This window comes from Acipenser ruthenus, chromosome 12 (genome assembly GCF_902713425.1).
Source record: "Acipenser ruthenus chromosome 12, fAciRut3.2 maternal haplotype, whole genome shotgun sequence".
Classification (NCBI taxonomy): Eukaryota; Metazoa; Chordata; class Actinopteri; order Acipenseriformes; family Acipenseridae; genus Acipenser; species Acipenser ruthenus.
The window spans coordinates 40797949-40822126 of NC_081200.1; the positions used below are offsets into that span (position 1 = coordinate 40797949).

At 40.4% G+C, this 24178-nt stretch overlaps 1 protein-coding gene across 4 annotated transcripts in view; it reads left to right on the plus strand.

Annotated features, from left to right (window-relative positions):
- LOC117417119 (phosphatidylinositol 3-kinase regulatory subunit gamma-like) overlaps window positions 1-24178 on the plus strand; it is a 114918-nt gene that overhangs the window by 84560 nt on the left and 6180 nt on the right. For 2 of the 4 annotated variants that reach the window (XM_034028944.3, XM_034028946.3), the window contains exons 7-11: window positions 20687-20798; window positions 22692-22790; window positions 23117-23297; window positions 23387-23512; window positions 23809-23951. In XM_034028944.3, the coding sequence (XP_033884835.2) occupies window positions 20687-20798; window positions 22692-22790; window positions 23117-23297; window positions 23387-23512; window positions 23809-23951 (661 nt within the window). Of the gene's footprint in view, window positions 1-10677; window positions 11079-15210; window positions 15343-20686; window positions 20799-22691; window positions 22791-23116; window positions 23298-23386; window positions 23513-23808; window positions 23952-24178 lie in introns of those variants that run through there. The other 2 variants (XM_034028949.3, XM_034028950.3) reach the window with 2 other exon arrangements.

Consider the following 24178-nt stretch of genomic DNA (forward strand, 5'->3'; position numbering starts at 1 on the left):
GCAGTTTAGTACAGAAAGCAATCTTGCAGTTCAGATAGGGGATCTCTGCTTCATAGAATTGGCAATGTTCACCTCCTCATACACTATGTTTAAAAACAAAGGATCGCTTGAGTAATTCCCCTGGTGAGTGGCTGTACAGATCCAGTGCAGAGATGCCGGAGGACAGCGCACACTGAGACTCTTCCAGACTAGCATCTGGTAAAACATATCAGCCGCTCGTTAAAGCTGGATTACTGAAAAGAGATCTAGTTTTATTAATCCAATCAGGGCTGCCAAAAGCTTGACTCCCGGAAGGGGCTGTGACGTCATCAGTGTAAGGTGATTAGCAGAGAGAGATGGTTAATGTGATAACTTCTATCCATCTTACACCTATTGAAAGTATAGACTTCTGTTGTACAATGGGATTTGTTCTTAGGGAGGAGGGATCCTTGGCCCAGCAGAGAAGGAGGATCAGCAGATTGTTTTTAGGAGTAATCAAGGAGGTTGAATGATCTGGTGGCAGGAAGGTTTAGCTGGAGAAAGTTTGAGGTCAAACATGTCCGGTGGCTAGCAGAACGGCACGTATTATCACAAAGAGGGCGTCCAAACTCTGATGCAAGCTGAACAGGCTGCAAACGGCAGCACTGCTTTAGAATATTTTAGGATTGAATGCTGCTGGATAGTGAAGCACTACCACATCAAGGGCTGGTAAACATTCCATGTTGGACCCGCGTTATTCCGTTAAAATGATGGTATTCGTTATTTTGTCTGAACAATACACAGGGAAATCTAAGAGAGGGCTGTCTATATGTAAGTATATAATTGCGTTTGAACAGCTTTTACAGCAAATTAGAGAGCGGCTCACCACAAAATATAGTCATCTGGGATGAACCCTTACTGGAATTAGCATATTAGCTTGGCTAGATGAAGCTGTTGAGTAGTCAGACATGATTACAGCTACTTCTGCACTAGTATAGAAAGAAGCAGTGTCATCCTTTTGAAGTAGTAATTTTCACAAAGAAGTTAAATTGAGCTGAAACAACAACCCGTCAACAGAATAAAAAACTCAGATAAGTGTATGTAGTATCTGTGACTGATCTGAGCACTTATAGATCAGTGCGACAAACACAGCCTGACCTTACAAGTAAGCAGCACACTTCATTCCCATCTAGAATTGAGCAACAGTCCCTTCTCATATTGAGCTAAACGACCCCTCATTTCAGATGCTTTCATTATTTATCTCTTTGAAGAAGAAACCCATGACTTTACATTAGTTTTAGTGCAATGCAAGGCTGTCTGTTTAACAAACAAACTCAACCAGCTTTTCACAACCACTCAGACAGCACACAGTGAACTGAAGCAAGCCAGCTGCTTTTTGGCCATCTTCCAGTATTCATCCAGAAAGCTGTCTCCCACAGCAGTGAGAAATCCCAGCTCCTGACTCCTCCATTGCTTGTGGCTGTTTGGAAGTTGCAAACAGAAAGAAAGCTCATGTCACCAATGTGTTCAATAATAGCTTAAGGTGCGAGGGGTATCAACAGAAAGCCTGTGCACTGATCGGCAGAAAGGATTCTACTTCTTGCAGTGGTGAAGTATTTGAAGCCAGTTGCTCATTTTTGTTTTTCATGAGCTACTTATTATGGCATGATCTTGACATAACACTTTTTCCATGTCCTAAATGAGCCACCGTAGGTACCAATGCAACATGCATACAGTGTATACAATGGGGCAGCAGTGTAGAGTAGTGGTTAGGGCTCTGGACTCTGGACCGGAGGGTCGTGGGTTCAATCCTAGGTGGGGACACTGCTGCTGTACCCTTGAGCAAGGTGCTTTACCTAGATTGCTCCAGTAAAAACCCAACTGTATAAATGGGTAATTGGATGTAAAAATAATGTGATATCTTGTAACAATTGTAAGTCACCCTGGATAAGGGCGTCTGCTAAGAAATAAATAATAATAATAATGTACTGTACAAGATCAGAGGCATATCTGACTGTTTAAAAACTACTTCAGTGTCATTGAATTACCTCTGTGAGAGAGAAAGAAAGAAAGAAAGAAGTGTTGTTTCCACAGTCATGGAAACACTCATTTGATTATTTTTTTCCTTCTTAAATGAACATCTACAGATCACAAGGAAATCACACCACATGTATTACGCCTTGCAGGTTTATGTAAAAAGTCTTTTTATGTAAAGTTGATCATGGCGGATAAACAGTTAGGGCGGATATGTAACGGATTACTGGAGACCGATTACGCTGAAACGTTGAATTGAAAAAAAACAGGTATCCTTTGTGAAAAAATTACAATAAATTATGATAATTTGATATTTACTGATATTTAATTAAAACAAATACAGATTTTAAGTGTTTTGTTAATTGTACTTGGCAACATTTATTAAACGTTTACAAATAAAAACTTATTTGCAGAATCCATAAATACCAAATGAACCCAAATGAACAGCCTTCCTACCTTCTCTAACATGCCCTACATTGTAAAGGTCAGTGTTCCTGATCTGAATACTGGCAGGTTAGGAGTTATGCTCACGGGTTCTCTGTCTTGACGAGACCCAGCCTGTGTTCATTTAGCTTTCTGCCTTGAGCCTTTCTGAGACAGTAAGAAAATAAAAATGCAAAGAAAATAATGTGTGCATTCACATGCGGTGTGACACAAGACTAATGTAGTACTTTGTGCACACTCTGGAAGATACACAGCAGGATCACCTAGACAGTGTGCAAGCTCAGCACTTGGATTACAGATTGTGCACATTCTCGAAGATGCTCACCTAGGCAGTGTGCAAGATCAGCACTTGGATTACAGATTGTCGTGCATTAAAAGTCACTGATGCCCGCTCTACAGGATTGCAAGCACCCACAATATACAGAGGAACATGCTGTGCAGCCGGCTTGCTGGTGTGACTGCTCTTCAGTATCAGATGCTTGTGAGTTCCAGGTGTAGCTGCAATCCTGAACACAGTGTCCTGAACAGAGAGGCTGAAAGGGAAGCCATACAGACACTGCAGCTGGGTAACAGGAGAGGATGATCCTCTCTGACCTTACCTCAGGAACCTGTTGGCTGGACATACTGTTTTGTGAAGTCATTATTAATATTAAAACATTTTTAATACATATTTGTATTACATTTTTTTAAATAACATACGTACAATCTTATAATACAAACCTATTCTGAAATATGTAACTTTAGCATTCATACATCTATAAATCTAAACCCACAACCCATGCCCATTCCTTCAGTGATGATTATTACATAGTAGGAATAACATGATAACCAATGTTACAACATTTTTAAAGTCACCGTCGAGAGCCGGCAGCAGTGTATATCATGCATCTGTTTTTGTTATTTATTTAAAAACGAGCTTCACATTTTAAGGAAGTAATTGAATCACTGTGTGCCTTGCTTTGTAAATATCAGAAATGTATCATGAATAACTTCCTTTTTAGCCCAGTTGTTCTTTTGAGGACAATCCTTCATTCAGGTAGCTGTTAATTAATAACAGCTCTGTTCTCATTAACGATTCAGTGATTCAAAATGAAAACATATGTTCATTTTAATGAGCAGCCCTGTTGTGACAGTGGTCAAGATTAGCCCTCTGACTTTTTCTCTTTGCAGATGCAGATTTCGAAACTGTCATTTACTCCAGATCGTCAGTTGCACATTTTGTACTAAAAATAAAAAAAACACCAAATGAAGTTCATAAACGTGTGTTCAGGGGGAAGGAGTGCTCCCGGCACACATTACCTCATCCGATTCTGGATTCTTCAGAGCGCTGAGTGTTTCAATGCTTTAACGTTATTCAAGAGTAACTTACTTCACTCATAAAGCTGTTGAATATCCTGCTGAAAACAGCGCAAACTGGCTACGAAGATGTCTGTCTGTACGAACAGCATTCAGTTGCTTCTGACAATGACGGGTCTTTGTTTTAGTGTTTGTTTGGCTTGTTGCTGGTGTCTGAGCCACAACAAAAGTGTGTTTTTTCATTAAGTGAATCCAAACAAATAAATACTGCTGCCTAGTTGACAGTGTCAATATCACAACCCCACTATTACAGTTAGTTATAATGGTTACCTTAATGGGGGGGGGGGGGGGGGGGGGTTACAATAACTGTCAATGTACCGGTGGAACCTGTTTAAAATATCTACGTCAGTCCAGCATTCTTTATAATAAGATGCAATGGTTTAGCTAAGAAAAGCCTTATGTATCCCGTCAGGAATACCTTACATATATAATCATGTTAATATGAGATTATGTATTGTGTGGAGGATTGCGTTTGGATTTATCTTCAGCATGAGCTAATATACCTTATGAAACCGGTAACTCACAGAACACAGTGTAGACAGAACCCATTGACATTACAGAGTACTGCAAGTGGTAAAGGAGTAGCTAGATCTCACTGACTATCATTTAACCAGAGTGTTACCACGGTAAGAAAGAAGAAGCCCACGTCGTCCCCTAATTTATTAAAACCCTGCCTGGGTACAACTGCATGCGCTTGGCGGTGACTAGCAAGGACTGTATGCTTTGTTTTAGCATCTTGAATAATGTGGGTTACCCTATTGCAGCATGAAGCTTGATGTATTCATCTGGAGAAAAGCACAGCATAGTTACAGACAACTCAATGCCTATACATGAATATGGGTTTCACCTCATTAAAAATTGACAACACAGATTTCTCTAAATATTCTCCTAGGCATAATAGCAAGCATGAGTTACAAGACCTCCCTGTGGAGGGGAGCGTATATGTTTTTGTAAATAAACCACCGTCAGCCATGTTTTGAGATTGTTACTTCTGTTTGCTCCTGAATGATAAAGACCAAGCTTTCTTAGGCTTTGCCTTCATACTCGGTACACAGCTGTATTCTATGATTCTCTGCATCAAGTTCTATTGTGGGTATTGTCTAATCCCTTGTTGGAAATGCCGTGGGTCCCCTTTTTTTTTTTTTTTTTTTTTTTTTTTTGTCTATGGGGGGGGAACACCAAAATGCATACCAAATTCATATTTAATGAATACCAAATTCAATTGAATCCATCGACACAGACAGTCTTTCTCAACTCATCCTGAGTTAAAGGCCCTGCAGTATACAGTGCGTGTGCTGTAGGGCAGGACTTCACTACTTGTGGATCATCAGTAGTAAACCCCCCTGGCGTAATGTGTTCTGAAAATAAGGAACTTGTGTTTCTAGGCGTGTTACTTAGTTTTCTGTACCTGGCGCCACGTAGCACTCCAGACTGTTAAAACCTATTTGAATGCTACCCAAATGAAGCAGGGAAACATGCAAATAAGGGTAATAACTTTTTCTTCTAGGCAGACCTAGATCCAGAGATAAGGAAGGGGTAGGGAGTGCTTTGAATTGTAAAGCAAGCTTCAGCACACAGTCTGGGGTTTAGAGCTAGCGTTCACACTAGTGAACAAACAAAGTTGGGTTTTAGTGCAGAAGGTGGCGTTCTTTAAACAAAAATAGTACGCTTTTTGTTATGCAAATAGAATTATATTTCTTTATTTCTTAATTTTGTTTAATTGATTCAGTTGGATACTGATCTTCCAAAAGCACAGCGCGCTCATCAATACGAGATTTAAGGACATAGGGCTTTAATTAACTCCTGTTTTTTGAAAGAGGTAAAATTACAAAACTAAAACCAAACAGTTACTTTATATATGTCAAGCTCTCTTCAGCACTCTCTGTGTTTATTTGTATCTCATGTTGTAACATTAACATGATTTTAATTCAAGAGTTAATTCAAGAATAGAGGAAACCCTTTGAGAACAAGGCCTCGCTCTCCAGTAGCTACTCTGTGCACAGGAGTACTTAAACTGCACATGTTGTCTTTCAATGAGACAGGCAGACAGTATTTGTTTGTGAAGCATGTTTGGCTTCATCAACTCTTATGCTGTAAAAGTCGTTGCTGCCCATGGCCTTGCCTCAGCTCTGCCCTGGAGGGAGCTGCTTTTAACACAGGTAATAGATACTGTACATAACTAGCTGTACCGGTTTGGCAACTCAGAAACCCTCGCAGCTAAAACCGAGACCCAACTCCATGCATATTGGGCTCTAAACAGCACCTGGGCTGGACACAGCTGGACCTAGTACAAGTACAGTAGCGGTCCTAGCTGCAGGGGAGAGTGGATTAGATTACCCGAGCCCTCCAGCCTGGCACTATAAAAATGCAGCAATTCACCAGCCTCCCTTTGCCTTGGTACACTGTGATGGTGATGTCATTCACAAATCCGATACCTGAGAGAGGGAGAGGGAGAGGGAGGGAGAGGGAGAGAGGGAGAGAGAGGGAGAGGAGAGAAGAGAGAGAGAGGGAGAGAGAGCCTCGTTACAAGCTGTCACTAGAGTATTGCATCACCGGGAGGGATGGTCACGTTGCACTAAAGGATGACATCACCCAGCTGGCTCCATTCACCAGAGAGCAGTCTGTAGCTGCAGCCCCAGCGAGGGACTGCTACTCGTTTCTCTTTTCTTATTCCACAGTAGAGAGGGAGAGAGCCCACGACCTGTTTTATTAACACCTTTACAATGTGCATTCTCTTAAAGAATTATTTGGATACTAAGCTGAATAAAATTCTATTTGATTACAATGAAAACAGCTTGCTGAGCTTCTTTAGAAATTGCCTCTCCCTTCCAAAAATGAAATGCTTTCATGAAGTGAATGAGCTGTATATGCATACAGATTACATATTGGGCCTATAGGTATACATACTGATTTGTTATTGTTTTGAAGAATGTTGTCAGGTCCAAACCCGGGACACTGATCACAAGAGTTCAGGAAATGGACATGATTCATGGATGACCTTTTGAACCCATGCAGCAGTCTGCAGTTATCTGAAGAGATCTGGCCAGTCATTTACAAGGGGTCATTCTTTTCTATTGCTCTTGGCAAGGCTATTGTGAGACGCACAAATATTAGTGCATTGTATTAAATGGATTGCGAGAGAGAGACACAATAGAGTGCCCCCATGGTCAAATAGCATCCATGCAACATGGTTTGATTCCTCCAGCACTAACTAGCCAATGCACTTCAACATCCATCTCCACCGTGCCCCCTGAGCTTTACATTGTGGCGGTCCAGTCTGCTCCGTGCCCGTTGACCTCTCTGTGTTGGGGCTGTTAAATCAGGTCAGTGAGCGGGTTTCTGTGCAGCTGCTGCTGAAAAGTCTTGAACTGTGGAATTCACATATCAATAAATAATAAAAAAAAAACATTTCACACACTTCATTTGAAGTTATGGATGAATCGCTGGATATATATATAACATATTTATAAATGGTTACGAAAATTATTGTCACCTTTAAACTAACTTGAACCCATTTCACTGAGAAAGACAAAGTGAGAGTGGGTGTTTAGTACTGCACCCCTCAGTAATAAACAAGTCACTATACATTTATAAACCATTAACAAATAAGGAAACACATGTGTTACCATGGTAGTAAACTAGCTACTGCATTAATAGTTAACAAACAAAAAGAATAATAAAGAGTTACACACAGATCTGATGTCATCCCCACTTCGTCTCATTTACAAGAGCCTTCCTTTTCAGAGGCTGCTGCAAATGAAACAAGTGCAAACCATAAATAGCCAGAAGTACTACTTAAGAGCACAGCGTGCCTCGCACAGCAGGCAGGATGGGAGGATGCAGAGAGCGCTGTCATGGCAGAACCTGCTGCTCACTGCTTCTTCTTTATATTTGAGCATTCGTCAGCATGCAGTTTTTTAATACAGGGATGTTTTAAAATCAATAACCAGAATATGCATTCCGAAGTGCTGAAAATACGTTTGCAGTCGAGGCTGTCTGACGTTGAATAACTCCCCTTGTGTGCTTTTTTAATGTGAAGTACGACCAGCGGGCCCTAATGCCCACACAATGCATGGATCCCTTTGTGTTATTTCCTTCTATTCAGAGCCAGTTCTCAGGGGCTAAAATATATATTTTTTTTTTGCTCTGCAATTAATCGCAAAAGCGCTGACTGACCAAACAGGTCATTCTCATTCACTGTAGTCTTCCATAGTAATTTGAAACATATTCTATACAGAACTTGAGTGTGTTTGCTGTCACACAGCACATGCTTCCAGTGCTCATAGACTACAAGGGCTACTTTATATCATGCACATTGTCCTCCGATTTCATAGCTTACCTCTTTATTACCCTATTATATAATTCTGGATTGTTTTTGCTTAGATCTTAATTTGTCATGCTTAGTAACTATTCCAGTATATATTTGTTTCTGACAAGACTCCTGTACAGAAGCAAAGTGAGGTGGGGAAGCATATCATTGTTGCACAGGCTTCAGTGCCCAAAGCTTCACCTATGGGCTTCAGTGCATGGTGCAACACTAATATACCTCCCCACCTCCCTACCTCCCTTCATGTTTGTTTGGAAGCTCAAAGTTGTAGAAATCTTCAAAAGATCAGGCTCCACAGTGATCACTCAAATCTCCATAAGGAACAGATGCATATTATTATTATTTCTTAGCAGACATCCTTATCCAGGGCGACTTACAATTGTTACAAGATATCACATTATTTTTACATACAATTACCCATTTTATACAGTTGGGTTTTTACTGGAGCAATCTAGGTAAATTACCTTGCTCAATGGTACAGCAGCAGTGTCCCCCACCTAGAATTGAACCCACAACCCTCCGGTCAAGAGTCCAGAACCCTAACCACTGCTCCACACTGCTGCCCTATATAGGCTGTGTGGTCCTGTGGTTAAAGAAAAGGGCTTGTAACCAGGAGGTCCCTGGTTCAAATCCCACCTCAGCCACTGACTCATTGTGTGACCCTGACCAAGTCACTTAACCTCCTTGTGCTCCGTTTTTCGGGTGAGACGTAGTTGTAAGTGACTCTGCAGCTAATGCATAGTTCACACACCCTAGTCTCTGTAAGTCGCCGTGGATAAAGGCGTCTGATAAATAAACAAAAAAATAAAAAAAAATTAAAAATGCATGCAAGGCATCACATTGATCTGAACTTTACTTTGCCCTGGGCCTATGGAGGCTGATATCGTATATCTCAAATGTCAGCAACTGTAAACTCAATGTTGTATCTTTAAAACTTAGTCAGTCCTCTTTTCTCGCTTTTTCTCTCTATCAGGCATCGGTTAGCTGGGTCTTGTAGCCAGGCAGACTAGAATCTCTGTATCAGTTACTCATGCCTGCCCCTTGGGCATAAGCACAAATGCAGCACAATTTACATGTGGGAAAACTCTGAAAGAGCAGTAATTGCCTGAGTTGTTAAAGTTACAGCGTTTGTAATTCTAGTGTTTACCAGGGTGTCTCATAAACAGGCAGCGTTCACATTCACAGAAATGCATTTTTCATTCAAGAAGAATGCCACATTTTACTGTGCTGAGACGATAATGTGCAAATGACACAAAGAGCATGGGTGTGGAGATTCTGCAACTTCATGCAGATGTAATTGGCTCAATATGCATTCTGTTCAGAGTGGCACAATGCATCTCTGTTAAGCACTTTTATATGCTTGCACTGTTCTGTTTCATCTGAAAATCTTATGAGCCATAACAAAAAAGGATGGACTCTGGGATGGATCTAGGTGTTATAAATGATGACCAGGCAGCTTCTAACAACAACACACACAGAAAATGGTTGTCTTGTTAATCATGGGAGCTGTAGGCTCAAGTTATAGTTGAGAATATGGGTTTAAATGAAATCACTACTTCTCTAAGATAACTTTTTCAAACAATGTGATAACTAAGTACCCAACTGGAACATACTCCCTAGGACCAAGCCTTAGCAAGACGCTACCAAGCTTGTATTGTGTTTGTAAAATTCGACTTGTATATCTGGCTGTGCAGTTCCCCTCATTAGCACAGCCGTTTCTCCCTCTCCATTATCAATAACTAAACATTATTACCCAGAAGCACTCAGAATGACTTGGGTACATGTTGTGTCCAGTGTCTCAATGGGTTTAATTTAAACACAAAACACACGCAGTACAATTTGAGTCAGTTAACTATGAACTCCTGGTCAGTATGGTATTTTAAGTTAGCTTGGATTTCCTCATCTTAATTTTCATTTTATTTGTTTTTTTAATACCTGCCAGTCACAAACAGGTATTGTTAAACAGGCCTGATAAGTTATGTGTCATTTGATTCGGAACCGGTCAAAAAAATGGACCACTTTTGTCAGTTACTGCTTTTTCCAAATGGTTCTTTTCCCTTTGTTCTTCATAGTAACTGTTTCAGCCAATCACACGCTGTCAGATGATTTTCCAGCCTGTTGTGTGGCTGGGAAGGATGGGTACAGAACTCCATAGCACCTCTCCCTCAGAAGAAAAAAGAGACAACGACGCAAACTCCGACTTTGGCAACAGAGCTAAAGTAATCCTCTTCTCCCATTGGCTCCTGAATTTCAGAGCCTGCGTGCTGCATCGAACCTAACCTCGACTTGCAACCGGCAAGCACTGGAACGTACCACTAGTTACCACAGTCTCGGGGGGGTGGGGGAAGGGCATTGTACCCCGTCTCCCCAAAAGAGCTAACTCTTTACAAAATTCGCCTACAAAAATATGTAGAAATCTAAAACGTCAGTAGCACGTTGAGATTGCCAAAGATTTGAAATCCTTAAAGGTTTTACTCTTTGATGTTAAAAGTGTCCCCCCCCCTGCTGTTAAAGTGGTTGTTTCGGGATGAAGTGAAAGGTTGACTGCTGCCGGGCCGGAGAGCTGTTAAAATGAAGGCTTCAGTTTAAGGGTTTCACCGGCTGAAGAGAATGGTAGAGCTGGCATCTACATTCTGTTCTGTTTATAGCGGTTTACCGTTCAAAATTAGTAAAGGCGTTTAAAGCCTGGTGCTTTAACGGGTTTTTTTTTTGTTTTGTTTTGTTTTTGTATTATTCTGAAGCGGGTATTCAGAACTCGAGACTGTTAAAGTTTAGCAGACGTCTGCTGTGATAAGTATTTGTGTGTGTTTTTTTTATTGCAAAAGAAAGTGTGTGTGTTTAATCTAGACAATGTATAACACCGTTTGGACTATGGAGCAAGACGATAATGATTGGAGGGACGTCATGATGCCATATTCAACGGAGTTGATATTTTATATCGAAATGGATCAGCCACCAGGTACACAACGGATTTTGTCACCTTGTTTTATTATCTTTTTTATTTCTTTATTTTTGTTAGTTCTGATGTGTCAAAGTTGCTGTCTTAAAGACGCAGGGATCTCTTAAAAAGCAGCAATGTGTTTGATTTTATATACATATATAGCTAGTATTATATAAATACATAGATTGATAAACCTGCTAGTTTAAAGGGGGCATTGTACTGTATTTTTATGGATTTGTGTGCATCAGACATAATTAATCTCAATCAAGACCTCTTATATATATAATTTAAAAAAAAAGCTATGCCTAGTAACATTCTTTTATTAAAACCTCGAAGTTAAAACTTATCGACCCTGAAGATCGTCTTATTACTTTAAAACAAAACACAACTCATATATATATATATATATATATATATATATATATATATATATATATATATATATAATATATATAATTTATATTTTTAAATGAAGTGTTTTAAAGTAGTAAGATCGATCTTCAGGGTCGACGGGGTTGTATGTACAGTGTACTTTTTGTCTTTTTTAATTGACGCTATGCAGTTGTACTAACCATGAAGTAATTGCTTTTATCTATATCTCGTCTTCAGTATTATACGCTTGTATGTTGTGTTCTTACTTGTTCCTAAAGGAAAGGGGCACTGCATGTTGTGGAGCATCCATTTTAATACAGTATTGCAATCAATATTCTGTACAATAAGCTGAAAGGGCTCACTTTTTTGTTAACAAAATATTACTTGAACACGCTAATATTTGATACATTGCTATTATTGTTATTATTATTATTTTATACACAGTAGTCCTGTACAGTATTTCACAATTAATGTAGTTTTCCTTTAAAGCAAATCATTGCATGCTTAATATTTAAAGGAATAATTTAAATATACAGTATAGTACAATGCAAACACACACAGTGATGTGCAAATTAGATGTGTATGTACCGATATGTTAGTGTGGGGTATTGTTATGTGAAAGGGTTACTGTCTTATGCAAATGTGTGCTTTGTTCATTTTGTTAACCCCAAAACACCTGATTTTAAGAAACATGACTGTCACAATGGTAGTGTAATTTCTAGTGCTCAGAAATGCAAACAGATCTTGTTTGATCACCTGTAAGGCATCTTTCCAGTAATGGATTAATGGGGCAGCTTCATCTTCAGGTCGATCTGCTTGACCCCTCCCCCTCCCCCTTTTTCTTTTTTCTTTTTTTTGCCTCGCTGATCTCATTTGATTTTACATTTTTATGTTGGGGCTATCATAGAGGCAACTGGACATGCACAGAGTATTTGCCATTGTAATTATTTTTTTTCCCCCCTCTATTCAGTCATGACAGGAAATTGCATGTGGAGATGCTGTTGAACTTACAAAGCATCAGGTAGCTTGCGTTTCAGTTTTTATTTTGCTCTAGTCATTTTGTTTAGGAGGGGAGGGGAGGGGTGTTACAGTGCCCCTTAGTGTTTTTGTGTGTGGGGAGGGTGTTTTTAGATATTTCTTTATTTAATATTCCATTTGACTTTTATAACTGTGACCAGAGGTAACCCCACTCTGGCTTTGCATTGGTGTAACTCTGCATTAGCACTGTCCCAAAGGCCTGGAGAAATGCACACAGGTTTTAATGAGGGGAGGGGGGGGGAAGTGTCTTTTGAAGCAACCAGGTTTCCTAATTGTCTCACCTACAAGGTTGTTGGTAAATTCCTCCGTCTGTGTTTATGTGCTGTTCAGGCGCTTTGCAGTCTGCTTGAATTGACAGCACACATTTCTTTGTTTAAAGCAAATGTATTCTGAAGAGGTGCAGGTTCTGTATTTATCCACAGGATTATTCGTGCAAGAGTCTTTGGATTGTTTTCCTCCGTGGTGAGCACTGCTGTCTCTGACGAGATCTGTTTTTTGTTGCAATGCAATTCCAGTACAATAGTGTATTGTCCTGTTGCAGGGTAGGTCAGTGCATTTACAGTACTTGAACCTGGTTGTCAATGTGCAGTGTGTTTTGCATAGTTTTATTGCACACACCCACACAGCATTAAGTTGCTTATGGTGTCTTTTGTTTATTGCCTCAAAGCTTATGCTGTGCAGTGGTTATTTTTCAATGTGTTTTTTTCCTATTTCACTTTGTTTTATGTAAGTTAGAAATAAATAGGGATGGCTGTACTGTAGCATTTCATCCTCATGTCTGAAATCTGAGTTAAGCTGCTGTCTGGACGGCCCTTTGAGTGTACTAAGCTGCACACGTACCCGTGATTAGGGTAAAAACTGTCTTGATTTTTGTGGTTTAATCATAAATACTTTTTAAATCTGAAAGCATTCCACGTACTGTAAATATATTGAATATTCTTGCCTGGTGCAAATCATGAGCTCTGTGAGTGTTCTTAGTCTTATTATGCTTACAATTCTGCAAGCTCATCCCCATCAGAATTCAAAACAAGACTGCTTCATTTGCATGGTGTTAACACCAAGGGAGGAAAATAAATACTGTGGATTTACCTGCAAATTATGTATTGGTATTAAAAGACAAAACTTAAATTGCACTAAGCATAAAATCTTAGCAGTTTTTGTTCGTTTGTTTTCAAGACCCATGCTGTATTTATTCTACTTTGTATACTTTTTTCCCACATTGTGTGTGTGTGTGTGTAAAACCATAAAAAGCAGGCCTAATGTTTTAATACGTTCTCCTGGTGTATAAAGGTGAACACAAAAGCCTAGAGACGTGTGAAGGACTACAGTAGACTTCACTTTGTAATCCAGCCATTTGTTACTCTTCAGTAAAGTGCACACTGCAGCGTGCCACCAGCAGCAGTTAAACAGTTACACAAGAAAACCCTGAAACACCATTTCAGAGGTAACCCTGTCTGCTTGTATGGACCTACTGTAGCTGTTTAATTGAGAACCCTTTGATCATTGTAAACTTGGTTTTAGGGACGGTATCTGGGGGGGGGGGGGGATTCTTTCTTTCTTTCTTTATTTCTGCAGCTTGACGGAGCGTGTGTATGAGAGAGAGTTAGGGAGGTGAGGTCCTGCAGATGTTCATTACAATATTTATTACAGTGAAATCAGAAAGCGTCTTGGCATGCTTTAGGAGTTAAAGGGGGGGGGGGGAATGGATAATCAGAGGGTGAATGCCAAGGGCTCCACTCCGCCACTGAGTTGGGTGGGGGGAGGGGGGTGCAGCGACACTCTATTAAGAAACCGTACAGTAGGGGTGTAATCGTGACAATGGTTTCATGCAGTCGCAATAAGAATAACATTGTTTTAATTTTCTACTGTTTTAGTAGAAAAGCATTTCTTTTTTTATAGTGTGTGTTTTTTTTGTTTTTTTTTACGGTATTGTCTACATTAATTATTCCAAAACCTGGTTTTCAAGTATTTATTTTCCGTTTTACTACCTAGCAATTATAATATGTTTGCAGTCAGAGGCTTATTGCTGCCAACAAAAATTGCAAGTTTAGCTATGCAGTGTATTGCATGCAATGTGTGTGTAGAATGATACTTCCTATTCTATCCAGTACCATATCTGAATACAGAAGGCAGTACTGGGTTATTTTGGCTTGTTTGAACAATGTACTGTAGTAGATCCTTGTCCCCTTTATTGTGTTGTAACATGGTAATAATAAAAAGCACTGTATGCAAACCAAGCCGCATGTTTGTGTGTTTGCAGAAAATGTCAGCAAGCCAAGTTAGGGGCATGGCTCCTTTTTGCTGTAACCTGGTGTTTCTGTTCTGGTAGTACATGTTAAAGAAAAGACCCAGAAAATATAGAAATTCCACAGGTACGTTTTTGCAACTGTCTGTATAGTATTGTATGAGCTCGAACAAAATGAATTGGCCAGCTTGGGCCAGTGTGGTTTTTTTTTTTTTTAGGCAACAATACGTGTCCATCCTCATGGTTTTTTTTTTTTTTTTTTATTTTTTTTTTTTTGGTCCTCTCCTTTGGTCGGTGTAAATCATTCGCTCTGTTAGACTCCCAGCACCTCTCAACAGCATAGTCTTCCTGTGCCTCTCGCTGCATCAGGAACACACGGCCCTCCCTCTGTGCTCTGATTGGCTGACACTGTCTCCATTTAGAGATTAGTTCTGCCAGGACTGATTTAAGATCAGGGTTTGCAGACGGTGAGGGAGGAAAGGGGAGGGGGTTACTAACGAGCGCTTTGCAGAGAGGCATCCAGCCCGAGCACATACACTCTCGCAGCACTCCTCCATGCGTGAAGAAGAGCTAGACAATCTTTTGCAATGCACACCAGGCAGCTGCCGGAGCAGGAGTCTGAGAGTGGTAAGGGCAGGGGAAATATTGTAAAGTTTTGTTCTTTTGTGTAATTGGTGACAGGAGCTGTGGGAGGTTTAACCACATATGGTTTCGAGGCAGTGAAAATGAATTTTTCTAAATGTGCCATTCTAGTATAGTAAAGTATGCATGTTGATTGAGCACTGCTCGAGTGCCTGTATCAAAATTGCTGTGTGCTAATGTAATGGATTGTGATTGCACTTGTACTTTTCAATACTCTTGGAAGGGGCTGTATGTAGAGCATGCTGTAGGTGGTTCTGCTCAGTGCATGTACTTGTGCAGCAGTGAAACTGAACAATGGGCTAATCTCAACACTTCAGTGCACCCAGTGAGGCATGGTCAGTCTCTAGGTGTAGGTTAGTGTGAGCTACAGTAGTGTTTGCAAGACGCTGCAGTCTTTCGGTAAAGAGGTTTGTCAAATGGGGTTCTTCTAGCTAGAATGTACCGTACTGATTGAACTCATGGCTGCAGTCAAACCCACGCATAACGGCTGCTCAGGGCACCGTCTGAAAGTGGTCACCTGAGACTGTCTTTAGCACAGGTTCTAATTGAATATGGACTTTGCTCTAAAAGTGAAAATGGTGAGGTCATCAAATCAATAATGCAAAAAAAAAAAAAAAATGCTCCAGTGGAGTTGAATGGAAAAATTGGTAGAAATTAGAATTCAGATTAACTGGGTTTGATCCCATGAAGCCAGGAGGGATGATGACTGCTGCAGGGTTCTCAGTTTGTTCGTTGTAGCGGGTTGTAATTGCAGCAGTACAGTATGTGAAGCGCCACTTTTGTGTTTCAAAAGAGCGCAGATGGACCTGACAGTGGGCTTGCTGTCTCTGTTAATTTACTAAATATTTGTACTGGACCTTTGACCCTTTGTGTTGAGTAATACAATAATATGAGTTGTCTGCATGTAACACTCATTTTATTTTTTATAATCATTTATTTGATACCGAATGTATTGCAGCGGTAGATGAAAATGACTCCAGTACAGAAACAATGGAAAGCTCTCTCTAGCATGCAGTATTGAGAATTTAACTTTTTAATAGTAAAAATCACCAGATTTAATGCATAGTAATTGTCTAATTCTGAAATAAATATATAAAAATAAAATTGCAGTACAGTACAAGGTAAAAGGTTCAGCGTTTTAGGATAGCTTTTTCTTCCAAGTCGGTGGCCAGTGTTCAACTGGTTCTACAGCACCACCTCAAGCACCCCAGTCCAGCCCCACAGCTGTGTAAAAAGGCTCCAGTTAAATGGCTTCAGCAGAGCGCTGCCTTTTCAGTTTCTTTTGTTTGAAGAATCCAGCCGCCTTTTTTTTTTTTTTTTTGTGCTGCTGAGGCTCAACAGGATTTCATGCTGGCTCCTGATCCGCGCCTCCAGTACTCTGCTGCCGTCGCTATCTCTGCTCCAACGCCAGAGAGCACGGCTCTGAGCCTGAAACTGACATTTTCATTTCTACATGTTCTTTCAATAGGGTTTGCAGTATCAGCCCATTGCAAGCATGCAGCCTGTCTGCCTGGCTGCCCGGGTGCTTTGACTTTCAGTTTTATTTTTTATTCTTGCAGTCTAGGGTGAGCTGTCCTCGACCAAGCCCTATCAATGTTCTATTTCAAATTCATCAACCGAGTTAAGCTGGACTATAAAACTGGTTGTTGCTGTGCACTGTAATGTAGGTGTGTGTCTAAAATGAACTAACAAATAAAATAAATTAAGTTATACTGTACTCGGCAAAGCATATCGTTTATACATCTCATTATATTAGCAGTTTAATTTAACAAAGAAAAAAAAAACTGGGGAGGGGCTACTCTTTGATATTGCCCTACACGCATCTCCTTTATTTCTCTTTGTGTTTCTATACAGCTCTTGGTTGAGCTTCCTGGTGGAGCTCTTTGAGAAGCGAGGGGAGCCATAATTCAGCTGCTCTTGGGCGTATGTATCTAGCAGTATGAATGGCTCTCTCCTGCTCACTGTATATTTAAATGGTGCCGTTGTGGAGCCAAAAGGGGAGTTGAGGGGAGTAAATGAACAAAAAAGTACAGACACCAAGAAACCGTTGGAAAGGACTGCTGCTGCACCTGCCTTCGGCTCCCTTAACATTAAACTGATCCTTAAATACATATTTACCTTCCACGGGGCTCTGTTTGCTTTGCTCCCAAATTCTTGAATTGTGTGTTTGCGGTTTGAATTCGGTGCACATGTTTCCCTTTGCGGAGAGCTTACTGTACTCTACTCTGCGAGCCCTCATGACTGATGCACTGTGCATTGCATTGAGACCCGCTTACATTACTGTGATAGCATTGTGAATTTCTGGGGCTCTTACTTCTGCCTAATGCATGGTGGTTTGATTTGTGGGCTTGTTAATGACTTTAAGCGCTCATTCATACAGTACGCTAATGAAGGTGTTGGCCAAAACACCTGTCAGCTTGACTTTTCTAATAGTTTTAACTTCTTTTATAATGGTGCTTGTGGGCTTCGGTGCACATGATTGGTTTCTAGAGCATGTGCTGAGTTCTTTTTAATTATTAATCTGAGCTGGTAAAGCTGAGAACTGTAGTGAGAAGCGTCTTATTGCTGTTGAGTAACACCAGTTGCCAAATGGATTCCAGCCTTTTATGTGCACACATCCTAAATTGCTTAATAGTGTTGTAACGGTGATCGTTGTTTGAGCTTCTGTAAATGTATTTTCAATAAATGAATTGGGATGACTGTTGCACTGGCAGCTGCTACTGTAGTGTATGTAAAGCTTAGAATTAAAGTGTCTTTTTTTTTTTTTTTTTTTTTACGTTTTGTTTTTTTTAAACCCGATTCTGAATACTTTCATACAACTTAAAGTAGAAAATAATTCAAACTATAGGTTCCCGCGGCCCAGGATGATAAATGTCATTATTGTCCTCCACCTTCTCAATAAAGGGGATAGATTTGTGTTCTCGCCAGTATGCCTTCACACTCTCCTCCTCTGGAAACGGCTGTTTTTTTGCCACCCCCTATTGTCCCAGCAGCTTGAATCGGACAGTCCAGAGAAACTCAAGCTAACAACAAAACAGCACCTGTGTCTTGACCACTCCTCCTCCTCGTGACATGTCCGTCTCCCTGAAGGACTTGTCTGTTCCTGTTCTAACAAGTCTGGGCATGTCTGGTGCTGGGGATTCCTTTTGTGAGCAGGGAGGGGGATTCTAGAACCCCTTGGAATCCCCCATTCCAAACAGCCTTGGCTGTCGGATTCAAAACTGAAAGTGAAACAAAGGTGCTAGAGCCCTTATCCCTGATACATGGCAACGCATCATTAACCAAGCATACAAAACACCCCTTTTTCAAATCTGAAACATCAAGCATCCTGTCCTAGACAACACCAGGGTATTAGTACTGGGAGCACAGTCGGCACCCGGTTTGTAACTTTCTGTTGAAAATATTCACTAGGAATGAATAGAAAATGTAAAGCTAGGTTATTTAAATTGAAGGGGGTTTGGCTACTGTATGCTGAATCTGAAAATGAAGACCTTGTAACAAAGGCTAAGCATTCTCTTTCCTTTTAAAACTGCTATCCTGCAGTACTGCACATCCCCAAGCAGTCAGCATTTCAACTTGAAACAAACGGCTTGTGGCACCGATCAGGTTAAAATAATAGGCTGCAGTTTATTGAATCACTTGGCTCATTTCTAAATGAAAATCTCAACACTGAAGAAAGTTGAAACGAGGCATTTGATGTTGGGACCCCAGGGTGCACAGCGTCTGGGTCAGGGTAAAGGTTAGTTTGGATTGGCCCGCCTGGGCAGGGCTGTGGTATACAGGGAGAACACAGGACCTACTGTAAGCGTGCTGGGTTTTTCCATGTCTCCTGGTGGTTTTGAAACGCTGCACCTGAGCCAGCATCTTTAATCCTAAACCAGGCTTTCAAGGCTGGTGTGTGGGGTGATGAAGTGGCAGTTTTAGTTCTACCACAGTGTGTGTGTGTGTGTGTGTGTGTGTGTGTGTGGTGGTTTTTGCTTCTTTTTAATATACATTAGTAGACCCTGATGTTGGTATGATACAGCCACCTGAAACTTATTTTGTATCATAGTTTGTGTTGGATGGAAATTGTCAACTATGCTGTGTCATTTATTTTTTCACTACTGTATGTGTTCTAGAAATATAGTCTAGGGTGCTGGTGACCTCATGAGGTAACGAACACCTGACCAAGATCATTTCCTACTTAATTGCTGCAGTAGTTCAGCTCTTTTACAAAAAAAAAAACACTACCTCACTTACCTGTTTAAGCAAACTGTCTACAGTTATACACCAGGATGTTTGTGTTTTATAGTGAAGTCCTCTAAAAGGGAAGTCTTGTATGTAGGTTAATCGTGCAGTACCATTTAAACAGGAACATAAATACTGCACGTGTACAGGGGATTGGGGCGGGGGTAGAAATGCCTTCTAAATGTAGGTCTTTGTGTAACTGTGAAAGGTACAGCTCATCTGACAGAGGTAGGCTTTGAGCTGAAGGTGTTTGGTTAGCGGGCGTTTCCGTATTCCAAACCACTCAAAATGCAATTCCTGAGGCATTCTGGAGAACAGAATGATTTTTGAAAAATGCCCATCCCCTCAACTTCCCTGAAGGAATTGGAGGCAATGGTTTGGATGTTGTCCTGGTGTTTCTTGGAGGTCATTGGGAGTCTCCCATAGGGATTGATTTAGCTATTATTATTATTATTATTATTATTATTATTATTATTATTATTATTTATTTCTTAGCAGACACCCTTAACCAGGGAGACTTACAATTGTTACAAGATATCACATTATTTTTTACATACAATTACATTATTTTTTACACTTTATTTTTACATACAATTACCCATTTATACAGTTGGGTTTTTACTGGAGCAATCTAGGTGAAGTACCTTGCTCAAGGGTACAGCAGAAGTGTCCCCCATCTGGGATTGAACCCACGACCTTCCGGACAAGAGTCCAGAGCCCTAACCACTACTCCACACTGCTGCCCTGTAGCTGTAACTCTGAGGTGGCTGCATAGTGAGCCTGCAGTGTGTAAAGAAGCAGGCGGCTAATGGCACACGCTTCGGAAGACAGCGTGTGTTCGTCTTCGCCCCTCCTGAGTCAGTGCAGGGGTGGTACCGGTGAGCTGAGCCTAAAAATAATTGGACATTCTAAATTGGGAGAATAATTGGCGACCTACTAAATTTTTAATAAAAAAAAAAAAAAAAAAGATTCCTCCACAGCATAAGCAGCGCTTGCACTGGTTTCTTTCCCCATTGGGTCTCCATTGGTGCAGCGTGCAGTGTAGCCCATGTTTATTGTTGATTTGCTGGTCTGTGCTGATGTGTCTCTTCTTCTCTTTCAGCTCTTCCTCCAAAGCCTCCCAAACCAATGACTCCAGTCAGCACAAATGGGATGAAGGACACAGCCAGCGTATCACTGCAGGAAGCAGAGTGGTACTGGGGAGACATATCTAGGTAATGTTGTTTATGCTTTAAAGGAAATATTATTTTGTCTACATATAGTTTTTATTAACTTCACTATGCTGATGACAATTAATAACCTCCCCACTGCCAATGCTGTCTGGAATTGTGTGAAGTATCGCAAGTACTGCAGTAGCGTTGCACAACAGGCTACATTACTTGAGCGCTAACCCTTTTAGTTTAGGTATCTATTCTGAGTGACTATAAATAATCTATAAACATGTTATTAATGATGCTATTAACAATTATAGAATATGATTAGAAATAATAATCGGTTATAATGGATATAGTCTATGTCTGTCTCGCCAATTGTATGGGGCTGCTTTGCTTTTGCAGTAGTTACACACTTTTGTCATTGTTTTGTTGCTATTGTTTATAATCACTTTTAACGGATACCTGAACTAAAGTGTTGCAACTTAAGCTGTGACTTTGCACATCTTGGGGAGAATTGAGGCTGTCGGGCAGATGCATTTTAATAAGAAAAGTGTTGAATCTTAAACAAGACTATTTCCAAAGAAGCCTATAAACCCCACAGGTTTTTAGCAGATTAGAGCAGTGCTTAGTTACTGGCTTTAGTCCCATTTGTGAAGCAGACACAAGGCACCAAAGGACATAAACTGACTGCAATTTCCAAAGCATAATACAACTACCCCTACTTGCTTGATTGCTTGCTTGCTTGCTTGGGGGGAGGGGGGAACAAAAAAAAAACAGGGCAGCTGTAGACTTGTGCGGTATTTTGAAGTTTTCTTAAGTCTGTGGAAATTTAGTTAATGTTGGTTTTATTTACAGTTTAAGATCAGACCCTTTTGTTTCCTGACCCAAGCTAGAAAAGCACTTGGCTAATACGGTGACCTGAATATAGGCAGGACAAGCTGCTTGAAGGATCTGCAATGCAAGTGTTTAGTCTTATCTAACGAGGCACATAAGTGTGGGGTGAGACTGGAGGGACAGAATGTTCAGTGAAGATTTACTAGCAGTCTGTTACAGGGGGGGCGGTGTGTAATCAGATCATGGCATTCACAGGCAGATTTAGAATCAGAATTGCCTTCCTAGCTGAAAACTTCTAAGCTGGCAATGCCTTCTTTTTAAACTGCTAAAGCAAAGAATCTCCAGCATTGGTGCAGTATGGTGCTGCCGAATCCCTGTGCTCTCAATCCATTAAGAGACACCGTGCAATAAGGCTTTCACGTTCACATCTGGGTGCTTTTATTTACACAGAGGCTCAGTCTTGCGCTTCGTAAATTGAGCAATCAAACTCTACATTCACTTAAATGTTAACATTTTGTAATAAAGAAAGGTTTAAAAAACTGTTTAAGTACGAAGACACTGCATGTCAAGGCAGCCCCATGTCACAAGCCAGGAAGTAGAGGGGGTGGCGGGATTGGGCACTGGGCAAACCTAAAGTCAATTTTAAACTACTTTTTTTTAACTTACCTGCTGTCCGTTGATTCACATACAGCCTATTTTCCACTGTACACTTTTTTTTTTTTTTTTTTTTTAAATAAGTGTATCATAGTAAAAGCATACTTGAGTATAATAAAGCATATGTAAGCATTGTAAAGAGATGTATGGTAAAGCACATTCAAAATATGATGAGGACAATTTACCCAAAGAGGTGATTTATAATATATTCTGTTATATTCTATTGTATAGAAAAGTCCAAGCACTATCATAACAGGCTCATGTCGCATTTTAAAGACACAATGAGTAAAAATGGAGAACTGGTTAAAATGGTACATTTCCCTTCTAATGGGGGATCTGCAGGAGAGCTGTGTTGCTATAAACCCCAGTAAGCTACTGAATGTGAGCCCTGCTGCCTGCACACCTGCCCTGTCTGTTTCTTCTCTTTCTCCTGTCGCGCTGTTAAGGGTTGTGTTATTTTTGCAGGGAGGAGGTAAATGATAAGCTGCGGGACATGCCAGACGGGACCTTCTTGGTCCGAGATGCCTCTACGAAGATGCAGGGAGACTACACACTAACCCTAAGGTACTGGAAACACAACAGAACCCCCTTTTTTTTCTCTTTCTCGCTCCACCCCCACCTCCCCCCCCATTTTGTAGTGCTGAGATGAACTTTGATTGGCATATATCTCTGTCTCGCAGTATCAAAGCAAATAAATCTCTAGAGTAAAATAAACCTGATGGCACCCCATCAAATTATTCAAATTATACAAAGGAGAGAAACACACTTTTTTTTTTTTTTTTTTCTCGACAGTAGAAACCAGTTTTTTTTTTCTTTATTTCAAACCTCATTTATTAATTGGTTTCCTTTTGCATTATATCCTTTTTTATTTTTTGTATTCCTTTGTGCAGGAAGGGAGGCAATAACAAGCTGATAAAGATCTACCACCGAGATGGAAAGTACGGCTTCTCCGATCCTCTGACCTTCAACTCTGTAGTGGAGCTGATCAACCATTACCGACATGAGTCTCTCGCCCAGTATAACCCCAAACTAGATGTGAAGCTCATGTACCCCGTCTCCAGGTATCAGCAGGTACGACACTTGCCTCCTCCTTGAAAGCGTTGTGTCATGGTGTGATGGTGATTTGTTTTGTTGAGCATGCTTCTGTCTTCTGTCCCCAGGATCAGTTGGTAAAAGAAGACAATATAGACGCTGTTGGAAAGAAACTCCAGGAATATCATAATCAGTATCAGGAAAAGAGCAAGGAGTATGATCTGCTATATGAAGAGTACACAAGGACCTCACAGGTAAGGGCACACGCACACGCAAAGCTAATTTTTCAGACTAATAGTAGTGTGTGGGTTTTTTTTTTTTTTTTTTTTTTAAATACAAGTCCACATTCTTTCTAACCTAGAATTACTATAACAGAGAACAGTTTAAATTAAAAGGTATTGAAATTGTGTGTGTGGGGGGGGGGGGTGTGTGGTGGAATTGCATACAAAAAAAACTTGACGTTGTATTATAGGAAGCCTTTTAAATGCGTCAGCTTGTGCTTGATACTCTGTCCCGGTTTGCTGAGTTATTTGCATTCTCCCTCTGCCAGGAAATCCAAATGAAGAGAACAGCTATTGAGGCTTTCAGTGAAACTATTAAGATTTTTGAGGAGCAGTGCAACACACAGGAACGCTACAGGAAAGAATACATTGAGCGATTCCGAAGGGAGGGGAATGACAAGGAGATAGAAAGGTGAGGTTTATCATCGCCATTGCTTTAGGCTTCAGAGTTATGTGTTGCAACTGCAGCCAAGTGCTGATTTTAGCAAAAGAAGAAAAAAAAATGCCTACATTTTCTTCACCCATTCTCCCGTTATCAAAGGATATACAGAATAGACCATTTGAAAGCAGCTTTTATTTTGTATTTGAATGTGTGCATTTAAATGCAGCCTTTTGCACTTCAGAAGTGAATTGCATTGT